Here is a 14,258-nt window from a genome sequence, read left to right as displayed (position 1 = left end):
GAATAAGAACTGGAGAAACTGAAAGAGCAAAGAAATTACTATAATTTATAGGAAGAGTTAGGCCAACGAATAGTCTCATCACAAGGAGTGGAAGAGTTTCATATATATTATATTACTAGAAATAATGTAAGTGCGTTGCAAATGGCAAACATATGTTGAAGTAATTAGAAATAATGTACGTGCGTTGCAAGTGGCAAACATATGTTGAAGTAATTAGAATTTGAAATAAAATTAGTTAACTCAACAAAAGATAATGATAATAGTATTGTAAATTTTGACAATTCGTGTTAATTAGCATATGTAACTAATTAGGAAAAAAACATATATTTTTAATTTTAAAAAAAGATTTGGACTACTAAAATTTTTCTCATATATTTTTTGTCATATTGTTTTCTTCTGTTATTTGTCATATTCTCTCAATAATACATATATTTTATTACAATATTCAATTATTACAATCTTTTTTGACAATCAATGATCTGCAATTTTTTATTTATAATATTATTTGATTATTATTCTCTTTCATGTAAATTGACAACAATTTCTATCGGATGCTTTTACTTTCCTAGTTACCTTTAATTTATTAGACACTTATACTTGATAACATATAAACTACACATTATTATAATAATCTATCATCACATAAAAAATACTGATGGACTGATTTAAAAAAATATTGATTAAATGTTGTCATTTATTTGTAATTTATAATAATAATATTTTTGACAATAAATCATCTTTTTACTGACTCTTATTATACTTATTTTAATATTTCATATTAACTCATAAGTATAATTAGCACAATTAAATTACTAATGTCATATTGGTATTACCTCCAGAAAAATAATACATTTAATTTTTCTAATTGTTTAAATATCTTCACGAGATCATTTATGTACCCTTATCTTGAGAAAAATTCATTGCATTTATAAAGTTTGAATAGTAAATATAACTTTATAGTATACATTTAATGTCGAAAATGATTTCATTGTATGACAAACATTTCTTTCATTTCTATTTTTTGTGTAACCTAAAAGAGTTAAAAAAAATTCCTCTTTTATCTTCTTCAACTCACTGTAAAAAGTTATTAAAAAAATATCTATATCTAGAAAAATATTTTTATTTATTGTTTTTCTTTTTTATATATTTTGTTATATGTGAACATATATTATACTTCATTGTCTTAATTGCCATATATATTTACTATATAATTTGTGTACATTGAAGATGAATAAGTTCATTTTGTAGTTTTTTATTATCTGGAATTAGGTTGATATATTAATATGTGATATACATAGATATAAGAATTTTCAAATTCAATTTATTCACAATGATTTTTCATAACAAAGGACAACTCAAAATAATAAAAATTAGGATTCATTATTATTTTAAATATGATATAAAAATAATATGTGGAATCTTTTTTGATATTTTAGTTGCAAAATACAGTGATAAATGTATGTCAGTGCACTATTTCATTGTGTCAATTATAATTTTCTTTAAGTCTCTTATTTCTTATTTTGATTATCGACAAATCCAATATTTCATTTAAATGTTTTTGTTAATATTTTACATGAGTTTTATTCTATATTTATCCAATTTGAAAGGGATCAATTATAATTCAATCTATAATAATATTTGAAAACTGTAGAATGCTTCTAAATTTAAAATCGAGTAACATATAATGGACCAATTCAAAACTAAAAGTTGATGCAACATGTTTCTTCTAGCTTTACAATTGAATAATGTAGGATCGAGCGTTTGTCGCTTTACCAAAAACTATAACTGATACTAACGATGCAAGTCAAATCTTTAAATCGTACAACAGCTCAAACGTCTATCCATCGTGGACAATTATTGTACCCAACAATCTATCTCCTAATAATTGCACTAATTGCAATCAATGAAAATCAAAGTCGCGATCTTGGCTTTCATATCAATTGTAGGCTCAAGTGTTTACTGTTTTATCAAAACCTATAGATTATGGTAACGGTGCAAATCAAATCATTTAAATAGTACAACAGCTCAAGCGCAACATTTTAATTACTCTATCCAACATGATCAATTATTGTACCCACCAAATAAGTTTATGCAAATAACCTTTTACTAAATCATATGAATTTATAAGACATTTGAGTAGAATGTATACTTGATATTCTACATAAGTAGTAGAGAAAAAAAATCTTTTTTCATCTATTTGAAAATTTATATTTTAAAATAAAAAAATTCAAAATATATATATATATAGCATGTTGACAAAATCCTGAAATCCAAATTGAAAGTTGAATTAATTCATTCATATTCATCATTAAATTCTACTATTTAATTTTAATAAATTTAACATGTTTATCCACTAAAAATAACGAAATAATTGTTTATACAATTTAATTAAAAAGTCAAAGTACATCAGTTTCTGATTCCGAATAACGATCACATTATGATTACGTTACAATGATAAATAAATTATTATTTTTATTTTATCATCATAGTCTTTACCTCAATAAAAACATTTTCGAATGTAGGATGTTAAATTTAATATTGACATTAGATAATTATAGTATTAATTCTTATAACATTTTTTTATTTTTCTCAATATATTACTTTATCTATCTTTAAATATATTAATCTATTTATTATTGTATACAAATTATAATAATTATTTGTTTAATTGATCACATTTAAGATTAGATGTTTAAAAAAAATTCTAATATATCTTTAAAGATCAATAGATGATGAAATTAAATTTAAAATCAAGAGAAAATTAAGAAAATGTAGAACAATATAGTGCATGAAATTTCGTTTTGTACAGTGACAAAACATAAGGTGAGACCAAGTGAGATACTTATATATATGAGCCTCATTCAACTTAGCCCGTTATAATATTTTTATTAACACATTTTGTCCTTTGTTTTTAGTTCACTAACTTTGCAGTATGACTCATTCAAGGATTAGCTTTTTATTTTTTTATTACATAGTGGCCTCCACTCTCACCGACTTCAATCTTTAGAAGTCGATATTAGTAGTTTATATTAGTTTTTAATTTCTATCTTTTGATTAATTGTGTAATTTTTTTATGTTCTACTTAATTCATTTTTAGAATTTTTATTGAAATTTTATAATCATGATTAGAAGTGTTGCACACATACAATAAAATTAATATATTTTAAAATGTTAATATTGAAGTGTCGAATAAATGTATTAAATCATTATTTAAGAAATTTTAGAAAAACTATATACATCATAAATCAGATTTAAAGATTAACATACAAATAAATAATTACGATGAATATCTTATAAAATAAATTATGTTAGTCCAAAAGGATTAAATATGATTGTAAATGAATTTTTCTTAATTAATTATAAAATTATCAGCACATGTACTGAATTAATTAGAATATTTTCAATACAGTATGTAGATAAATGTTTTTCCATATGAGTTAGTGGTTGAGTCCTTATGAACATTTAAAAAAAAATGTGTTTTTAGTTATAGTAACGGTGTCTTATAATTTAAAACATTAAATGAAACAAATTATCAAGATGAAAAATTAATTAAAAAATTCAAGAATATATGGTTACTCAATTAGTTTAATTGACACTCTTTATTTTGCTGATTTAATAGATGTTAGATCCACAATCACTGAGTTTGACAAGAATTATTGTATAATAAAATACAATTATAATAAATTACTTGATTGTATATGTAATGAATTAATTTTGTATATTTCATATATGTTTGATTTATTTCATTTATAAGGTTCAAATTTTATATATTATGATATAAGATTTGTTATGCATCTTAACATCGATAAATTCACAAAAAATTTATATATTAGTTTCCTGCTACCATATAATTTTGGTTTCGCCCCAGATTTTTGTGTATTCGTTTGCTTTAATTTATTGTTCCTGATTTTACCAAGACCCATAACATGTCAAGCATGAAAGTGAATATTAATTTAAAAATATGATAATATTTATATATTGTAATAAACAAATTTACCCCTCACGATACTGATAAAACTAACTTAAAAATAATATGTTGACGAACATATTGTCAGGAATCCAAAAATACAACTCAAATGTCAACTTTGACACTCAATTTTGAGTGACTGCCAAAATGTCTCAACAACCCACAATTTTTGGACAAGACAGTAACATCACAATTTTAAAATCAAAATGATATTTTTCATTTTATATCAAGAATTCATTATTAAAAATAGATAATATTAGATAAATGCAGGCCAAACCGACAGACCCAACCCAAATCGACGGCTCAAATCACAACGATCTTTTACCGTGTTTTATTTAAATAATTTATAAATATAAACCGCAAAAAAATTTCGGTTGCAAAAAATTTTAATTTAAACACATAAATTCTAGGAAACGGTCACAGGTAAATAGATTTAAAATTTTAAAAATATTTTTGTAAAAAAATTATATCACAATAAATTTTTTGATCATATTTTATTAAAGTATTTTTTAATATAAACCTTTGCAAAAAATATTTTTTTAAACGCATGAGTTATAGTCCGCGTCACAAAGACAAATTAACGAGGACATGCAAAAAATAATTAATAAGACATCAAAGAAAATTCACGATTCGATAATGGGTTATTTCTAAACTTTAATTAATTTAATTTACATAATGAAAAGATAAATAAAAAAATCTAAATCATTGGATTAAAAATAACATATTATAATGTGGATAGACACAAAAAAACCAAATACTAATTTATATAATGAAAAGATATCATTGAATAAAAAATAACATATTATAATGTGTAGACATAAAAAATTAAATACTAATAATCACACATATTTAATCATTGGATTAAAAATAACATATTATAATGTGGGTAGACACAAAAAACCAAATACTAATTTACATAATGAAAAGACAGCATTGGATAAAAAAATAACATATTATAATGTGTGTAGACATAAAAAATTAAATACTAATAATCATACATATTTAAAATATGAATAAAGAGGGAAAAAAGACACATTTAAAGAAAAAAATTAATTAATGTAAAACAAGTGATTAATAAGGAGATAAAAAAAAGACACATTTAATTAAAAAAGACACATTTAAATTAATGTAAAACAAGTAATTACTAAGAAGATAAAAAAGACACATTTAATTAAAAAAAAACACATTTAAATTAAGAAATTAATGTAAAAGAAGTAATTAATAAGGACATAAATGTAAATTCATATTTAAAGTCACATATTTATATATAATAATAGATATTTTTAAAATGTATTTTCTGCATGTCCACGAGTACTGTTCTAAAAAGAAATGAATACTTATTATTTCTAAATATTATAATTGAAAGTTGAGTTTCTAGGCATGGCCGAATAAATTAAGGAATCATTTTTATTGAAAGAAATATTGAAAAGCCAACTAAAATTTCAAAAAAAAAAAAAAAAAAACTAAGATAATAGAGTGAAACTGAATTATAACTACCAAAATCGTAGAAAGGCATACATAGATGATAAAAAATGCAATTTTCTCTGAATGTTATCTAAAATAAGTCAAAAACTTGTGTGAGACAAAATCGTAGAAATACATACATAGATGATAAAAAAAAATGCAATTTTCTCTGAATGTTATTTAAAATAAGACAAAAACTTGTGTGAGACGGTCTCACGGATCGTATTTATGAGACGAGTCTCTTATTTGGGTCATCAATGAAAAATTATTAATTTTTATGCTAAGAGTATTACTTTTTATTGTAAATATGGGTAGGGTTGACCCGTCTCACAGATTAAGATCCGTGAGACGGTAAATATTTCTATAAATCATATTATATATTTTATACATATGTTATCCATCATATTAGTGCACATTATTGCAAAAACTACTTGGTTAAATTTATTAGTTTGGTCTAAGATAAAGTTTCAATGATTAGTTTTACCCGCGTTCTTCAGATCATAGCCGGCATCGATCATTTAATTTGAAGGAAGATTCAAAGTGATCAAAATTATAAATTGTGGAATTGGCTGAAAATAAAATACTTAAATATTAGTAGAAAACTAAGTGCAGATCATATTAATAACGATTCCATATAACATAACTGAGAAGTCTTTGTTGTTCGAATAATAGAAATGTAGTTAATAAGAAGCTTAATCAACTTCATCGATCTTAGGAACAGTTCCACTGAAATGCATCTTTGCCATGATGGGGTCACAGATGTTCTCTAGTTCTTTCATTTTATCCTTAAACTCATCTTCTCCGGCAAGTTGGTTGCTTTCCAGCCACTCTTTTGCCTGCTCAATGGCAAGCTCAATCTTCCTCTGGTCTGAAATTGTCAGTGTCAAAGTAAAATTCTTGTCTTTTTTAATTTTGCTTCTCAAACTGTAGATGTAATTTTCAAAAGCATTCATGGCGTCAACATTCCTTCTATGTTGCTCATCTTCGGCCTTGAAAAGCTCTGCTTCTTGCAGCATTCTCTTGATCTCTTCAGTAGACAACGTGCCTTTGTCATTGATGATTGTCATGTCCTTTTTGTTCCCAGTTGTTTGATCTTCGGCAGAAACATTCAAGATCCCATCAGCGTCGATATCAAAGCAGATGGATATTTTAGGTACTCCTCTCGGAGCAGGTTGAATGCCAGTGAGCTCGAATTTACCTAACAAATTGTTATCCGTAGTTTTAGCCCTTTCTCCCTCGAAAACTTGGATCAATACAGTCCTTTGGTTATCAAAACATGTCATGAAGTGTTCCTCCTTCTTGGTGGGAAGGGCAGTGTTTCTTGGTATTATGACACTCATAGCATCTCCTCGGACATGCACACCAAGGGACAGAGGCGTGACGTCACATAACAATATATCTTGAACCTCTGCATTGCCTTGTCCAGTTAATACTGCTGCCTGAATCGCTGCACCTGAAGCAACGGCCTCATCAGGATGAATGCTCTTGCACAACGCCTTGCCATTAAAGAAATCTTGTAGCATTTGTTGCACCTTTGGAATTCTAGTAGATCCGCCAACAAGCACCACGTCGTGGATACTTTCCTCGTCCATCTTAGCATCGTGCAAGCATTCCTCAACTGCTTTAATGCATTTCTTAAATAAATCCATGTTGAGTTCCTCAAATTTTGCACGAGTTATTCTATAGTTAAAATCGATTCCATCATACAAACAATCGACTCCTATAGCAGTTTCTGCTGCAGAAGATAGATTCCTCTTTGCCCTCTCACAAGATGTCCTTAGCCTCCTCAGTGCTCGTGGGTTGTTTCTTATGTCCTTTTTGTGCTTTCTTTTGAACTCTTGAACACAATGCTCAACCATTCTATTGTCGAAATCTTCCCCTCCAAGATGAGAGTCACCAGCTATGGCTTTCACCTTGAACACTTTATTCTCCACAGTGAGAAGAGAAACATCAAAGGTGCCACCACCGAGGTCGAAAATAAGCACTTTATTCTTTTCATCAGAGCTGCCTAACTTTTTGTCAAGACCATACGCAATGGCAGCAGCAGTTGGTTCAACAACAATACGCAAGACGTTGAGCCCAGAAATGGTTCCAGCATCCTTGGTTGCTTGCTTCTGGGAATCATTGAAGTAGGCAGGAACCGTAATAACTGCATTTTTTACTGTTAATCCAAGAAAAGCTTCAGCAATTTCTTTCATCTTGGCGAGGATCATGGACGAAATCTCTTCAGCTACAAATTTTTTCGCTTCACCTTTATAGGTAACCACAATCATGGGTTTGTCACCAGGGCCTGAAATAACTTTGAAAGGCCAAAGTGTTACATCACTCTGAACCAAAGGATCGCTAAATCTCCGGCCAATCAACCTCTTAGCATCTACAAAATGGGTTATGCAAAAAAAAAAAAAAAAAAACAGAAAATTGTTCAAACCAAATTAGACTAATCGCAAACATGAGCACATAAACCAAATAACATCACTTTCATATAAATGATGAAATAAGGAACAACAATAAAAGCATCTAACCAAAAACGGTGTTGGTTGGGTTCATGGCGACGAGATTCTTGGCAGCACTGCCGATGAGACGCTCGGTTTCAGTGAAAGCTACATAAGAAGGTGTTGTCCGGTTGCCCAGATCGTTGGGTATGATCTCCGCACGATCGTGCCTCCACACGGCTACGCATGAATAAGTGGTGCCCAGATCAATTCCAATTGCGGGTGATTTAGTATTCTTTCCCGCCATGATAATCCTCTGCAGTTCTGTGAATTAATCAATCGATTAGCATGCACGAAGTATGTGGAGTAGTGTGTGAGATCGGAAGAACATTAATAATGTGGGGAAACTGAAAGAGCAAAAGCCATAGCTGGTTTAATTACTAATAATAAAAATGGAGTCTTGAAAGAAGTCACACAGAAGTCGTAGAGCCATCTAAATGTGGATCAAACTTGGAAAACTTATTGATTTTTAAAAGAAATATTTATGGAATTTTGAGTTCATGCATGTTCCCTAACTATGACATGAACATACTGTAAAAACAGAACATCATATTCATTATATATACACACACCTCATATATGGTCTCAAAACCTATGAATTGTATGAGACCATCATATTTTCATGAGCATCCCACGAGTGATTTATAAAATCAGATGCTTACGCAATTGCTAGTAGTACAAGAAAAATGTAGATTTCATTAGTTTTTATTAGATTTTTTGGACAGTGAATTTCGTTTTAAACATCTGACTCATCGAAATATTGATTATTATTTCGCCAAATTGTAGAAAAAATTGTTTACTGCGATTATTATGATTATCATTAATATGAATTATTACTATTACCATCATCATCTTTGTTATTGTAATATATAAGTAAAAAACAAATAATATTATTACTACCATTATTATTATATTCCATGGAACAAACAAATCATGAATTTTTAAAATAGCATGACTTTGATGAAATTTGAATGAACGTCTTTTACATTCACAAGCTCGTGACACACACACACACACACACGCAAATAAAAAAGGTGGGAATTTTTTGCTTAAATTTTAAAAATATAAAGTTATATATGATCATTTATTGCCGTGTGTATTGTTTTGAAAAAGCCCTCTCATGCATTTCAATATATATGAAACTGACTATTTTTTAAAATATTTAAAAAACACACAGTGAGTCATAATTTTTTTCTATTTGTTTCCGCAAAGAACCGAGTACAATAGACATAAAAATATTGATAGTGCACAATTTCAAACGGAGAGCCAATAAACCTCTCCCAACAAAAGTTTGCTCTACCATAGTTTTCTAATCACTAAACTTCTATCATTACAGTTTTTCCCATCGCTGTAAGAGGCAAGTGCCATAAACCAATATGCCCTCACCTCTAGTACGGTCTGTACCGTCTATTTCGATTACTATCATCATTACTACTTCCAGGTCCTCCGACGCCACTATTACTCCTATCGTTCCTCCTAGGTCTCACAGCTGGTGGCATCATTACACCAGGCTGCTGGCTGAAAAAACACGGATAACTGATTATGGGGAAGCTGTTTGCCTAAATATGGACGTCCACACATGAGAAAACTTACAGAAAATATCCAATCCGACCATCAGGTAAGACCATTGGCACCATCTGCATTCCTGCCGGCATAGGTCCCCTCCCGTAAATCATAGGCTTATGAGGTATTCAAACTTATTAGAAGCAAGTCATCCAGGGTAAAACAAAAGAATGCAAACAAAAGGTTTGGTAACTACCTGCTGAAATCCAGAAGTGATTGAGGCATAAGGGTTCATGGCTATACCACCAGTATATCCTTGATGAGGAATGTAGTTAGGAACTGGAGCGGGATTATGAGGAGTGGCTGCATCTGACTTCTTCTCAGTCTGAGGCTTTGCAAGAACAACTTCCAACACCTGGCCTGTATTTTAAATAAATCAACATAGGTTTCTAAATAATGGGGTCAAAAAGATCTTAGAACAAATGGATGAACCAGAGGAGTTTGTATCTACGAAAATTATACCGCGGGGCATCTCAGTGTCTCTTAACGTGTTAGTCTAAGGTGTTTTATTATATATATTAAGCATCTACAATGAAATTAACTACTTTTTTAATGTAAAATATAGGTTAAAAAATCTAGCATCTATAAAAAATAAGGTCAAGGGGCAAAATTCTACATATAAAATTTAAGAATGACAAGAAATAGCAATGAAGGTCCAATCACACCGAAGATATTCATTTTAAGTTCAAGCCCATATCTCCCATCAAGGGATTAGAAATATATCATGGGCATCAAACTCTAAACTTACAAGCTTGTAATAAGGTCGATGGCTGATATGAGATTCATAAATGTTGATCAAACCAGAGATTGCTCGTGATGAGTTCTTCATAGATAATTCAACTCCATCTTATGCTTATTAAGCAATGAAGCCAAATTTGAGTAGATCATATGCAAATTTCATATTTTCTGATCATATAATTCCAATAAAAAATTGATTACTTTCATCCAACCGATGACTGCTCAGATAAGAATTACATCAAAAACAGCAATCGACTTTTCTTATTCATAGTGATCTTCATAGCCAATTTCCGGTAGATAAGAAGTATGTTGGAGCATACCATTAACTTCATACTTCTCCGACTCTTTGATAGCTTTCAAAGCACTCGACCTTTCAGCATAGTGAACAAATCCAAAGTCTCTTTTCCCACCACTTTTGGCTGGTGGCATAACAACCTTAATGACCTCCCCGTGGTGCTCAAAGATTTCCTTCAATTGTTCAGTTGTTGTATTTTCAGGTATATTCTTAACATAAAGAGCCTTGACCTGAAAAAAAAATAATGATATTGAAATAATTTTTCAACAGGATGTAAACCATCGAAGTTCAGATTTTTTTCCAACTACTCGACAGATAAATAAGGATATTAGTTCAAACATAAGAGAGAAGAAACTTTGCAAAACTCATAGCAATGCTGGACAAAAATGGATAAATCAGTTGATTAACTATCTTTTACCGGTGTTTAACCAATCACCTCAAAATCTTCAATACTCAAAACATCAATCATGTCAACATCCCATTAATCCACAAAATGTACCCTAAAAGAATCAAAATACATTTTTTGTCATGTACTGATACTGCAGACAATGAGTGTATTGTCCCTAATTGGCTTATTGATGGCATTCAGTAATGTGGCTATTTCACATCATCATAATCTGCTTTGCATAAGATGAACAGTGAAATCTTGAAAAATAATAATTTCTATAAAAGTTGTTTTAAAAAGTTTAATTTTCAAGCGTATATAAAAGCATGTAGTAATACCATAATAAACTTCAAGAGTAGCAGTATAGGTGCACAACCATGGAGTTATGAGAAAGAGAAGATAAAAACTTTGCTTTAGGGTTAAGAGGAAAAGTGAATAGGAGCACCTTCCCGACTAAAACTTGAGATCGCGATTTGACGAAGGGTTGAAAACACTTCGGCAAGAGAATCAAGCCACATGGTTTTCCCCCTCAATCAAAATCAGTAACAGATTTACATAAAAGAAAGAGACACAGCCCGCTAAATATATGATACTAAGAAAGCATGTTGGGAAAAGAACACGTCAAAGCATAACATGCATAATGCTTCGTCAGAATTAGCTAACAATTATACAGTGATAATTCAACGATGGGGTCCATCGCAGTATCCAATCTAAAATGAATATAATTATATCAACCACAACATAGTTCCCATTAGCTCATAATAAATCCAATTATGTATTGTAGGTATACTTTGATCAAAACTAGTTTCACCACAAGCTAAACCAACTTTTTGAGTCCCACCCGATTTATTTGCATGCCTCATCTGACATTGGTTCGAGATGGAGTGTATTCAGTCATCACACAAGAAATAGTTTCACCATAAGCTAAACAGCTTTTTGTATCCCACCCGACTTATTTACATGCCTCATCTAGTGTTGGTTCAACATGAAGCTTATTCTGTAAATCACACCATAACTAAATCCATCTTCAATTACTCTCTGAAATATAAAGGGCAATCGTTTCAATAAATGACAGAATACACTACAGCATAAAAGCAACAACTTTCAATATTTAAAGTTCAGACATCAAAAGCACAGAAAATCCTTTGCACCACAATAAGTCCAAAGAGTATCAGATTTCAATAATTCAAACAATAAGACATGGTGCACTGCTAGACACTTGAGGTTATACCTGAGCAGCGGCAGCAGAAGAATGATCTGGAGTAATCTTTGGGTCTGCCCATGTGACAGTTGGTGTATTGCCTTCCAGCTTAAAACTTACAGCGGACAATTTTTGCCTAGAATAATCAGCACAAGCATTGTTATAATATTCCACAAAGGCAAAACCTCGATTACGAGTTGGGTTTTGAGGATCCTGCAAATAAACGTAGGTCATAAGAAAATAAAATTTCCCTCACAAACTGGCACATGTTGACAATTTATTAAATAATTAAAAACCCCATATTAGACCTTAATAAGTTCTATGGTTTCAGCACCAGGACCGGTGACTTTAATGATTTTTCTGAACTCATCATCCGTACAACTTTTAGGTATGTTACCAATAAACAATCTGTATTTAGTTTCAGACAGTGAACATCGTAATGTTCTTCCCTGCAGTAAAAAACAAATGACAGTTAAGAAAGTAGAACTAAACCACAAACTAGAAGTAGCAGGGCAAACTTACATTACAAAAACAAATCCAAAAGATTAAAGAAAAAAGTCTCCAATTCTACCTTAAATTCTTTGCTACATAATTTTTCAATGGCCTTCTGTGCTTCATCTTTTCTTTTGAAGGTGACAAAAGCAAAGCCCTTGCTCTCACCAGTATCTCTATTTTTCATTACTCTAATCTGCCATTTTATGAAGCATTAAGACAAATCAGAAATGTCGTATAGAAAATAGCATAATTATCAACCCACAAAAGTTTTAGACGCAAAATTAATGACCTCGAAAACATCACCAAATGGTTCGCAAAGTTCCATTAAGTCATCTTCAGAAACATCACGAGAAAGTCCTCCTATGAAAATTTCAGAACCGTGCGGAGGAAGAGCAAGAAGTTGCGCATGCTTTATATTCTCGTGATCTTGATCAGAGTTTTCTACATCTTCCTCAGGCTTGATGCTATTATCATTTAGATCATTCCCCAGTGAATGGAAGGGAGAAGGATCCTTCCTACCATCATCACTTGTAGTGTCCTGGAGCTCTTCACCAATTTCTTCACCACCTTCACCAGTTCCTTCATCTTCCATGGGTTCTTCATCCTCTTCAGTATAGTTGTCGTCATCAAGATCGACCTGGTCCTCAACTTCAGTGTTCTCTGCCATATTGCCTTACGTTCAAGATCTTGTCACACAATAAACAGAATTTGAGACAAGGGCTGTACCTGAGATTTTGTATCCTGAGTCAAACTATATATGTTGGGTCTTTAAAAAAAGTATGGTTCAGTTTTTTTCATTAATAAGATTTTTCAAAATAAATAAAACATCCAACTTCTTTTTGGGGTACTATTTTCCGTAGAAAATTAAGGCTCTACTCAAATGGTTTCCGATGAAAAACAAAACTTTCAAGAATATCATCTTTTACATGAGTAAAATATTACAGGCAAGATTTGACCCAAAAAAAAAACTTTCTTTGAGAAAATACTGAAAATTCTGTTTTTGACAAGGAAATATACAGAAGCACAAAGCAAAACCAGAACACAGATCTCATTGCAAGTTCCCCAAATCTTTATGCGTTGGAAGGAATGATTTAATACGATTTGAAATTATGTTTTTTCAATCCCTTTAATTTAAGCTAATCCAACAACCAATTATCGATCAAGGGAAAAAAAATAAATGCTCACCAAGTCAATACCAGCAACTATCATTAAACATGAAGAAACGATGAAAATGGGGAAAAACTCTGTAAAATTCTTGCAATTGCCAAGTAAAATATGATACCCCAAGCAGAAGTAAAGATGAATGGAATTTAATTTGTTGAAATTGCAAACCTAAAAACATGAAAAACATCACAAGAACGCCTCTGGCCTCCGAAGTCTAGAAAAGAACCTGCACATAATAATTCTTTGTTTTTTTCGAGCTACCTCTAGCACAAAATTTGATTGCGAGGCTCGCTCATATACAGGCTGAGAGGAATTTTCGATCGCTAAAGCCATTCTAGCTGAAGATTTGGGTTCAAGGAAGTTCCAGCAGAAATTGAAGATAAGAATGGAAAAAAAGAGAGAGAGAACCTGTGTCCTTTTGTTGTGTTGTCGATTTACTCGTCGGAGTTGCCTTCCAAATGCTAGGGCAAGAGATGCATCAAACAAATAGATAA

At 30.7% G+C, this 14,258-nt stretch overlaps 2 protein-coding genes across 3 annotated transcripts; both read right to left on the bottom strand.

The window, feature by feature from the left end:
• Positions 1-6,087: 6,087 nt before the first annotated feature.
• LOC142525349 (heat shock cognate 70 kDa protein-like) lies at positions 6,088-8,215 on the bottom strand. Its single transcript, XM_075629624.1, has 2 exons — positions 7,954-8,215; positions 6,088-7,805 (listed from the first exon to the last, which is right to left on the bottom strand). The coding sequence occupies exons 1-2, from the start codon at positions 8,168-8,170 to the stop codon at positions 6,124-6,126; spliced, it is 1,899 nt and encodes a 632-aa protein (XP_075485739.1). The 5' UTR covers positions 8,171-8,215; the 3' UTR covers positions 6,088-6,123.
• An 885-nt stretch (positions 8,216-9,100) lies between these two features.
• On the bottom strand, positions 9,101-13,267 carry LOC142524525 (heterogeneous nuclear ribonucleoprotein Q-like). Of its 2 annotated transcripts, none has more exons than XM_075628549.1 (8): positions 12,890-13,267; positions 12,677-12,793; positions 12,414-12,554; positions 12,136-12,318; positions 10,545-10,749; positions 9,683-9,846; positions 9,517-9,602; positions 9,101-9,441 (listed from the first exon to the last, which is right to left on the bottom strand). In XM_075628549.1, exons 1-8 carry the CDS (start codon positions 13,265-13,267, stop codon positions 9,312-9,314), a joined length of 1,404 nt encoding a protein of 467 aa, XP_075484664.1. In that variant the 3' UTR covers positions 9,101-9,311. The 2 variants fall into 2 exon arrangements, with proteins under 2 accessions (XP_075484664.1, XP_075484665.1); XM_075628550.1 differs by having other exon boundaries at positions 9,517-9,568.
• Positions 13,268-14,258: the final 991 nt, after the last annotated feature.

The sequence above is a fragment of the Primulina tabacum genome, chromosome 14 (assembly GCF_025594145.1).
Source record: "Primulina tabacum isolate GXHZ01 chromosome 14, ASM2559414v2, whole genome shotgun sequence".
NCBI classification, from domain to species: Eukaryota; Viridiplantae; Streptophyta; class Magnoliopsida; order Lamiales; family Gesneriaceae; genus Primulina; species Primulina tabacum.
Note: the sequence above shows the minus strand (reverse complement) of the source record. Positions and strands in the feature narration are given on the sequence as shown.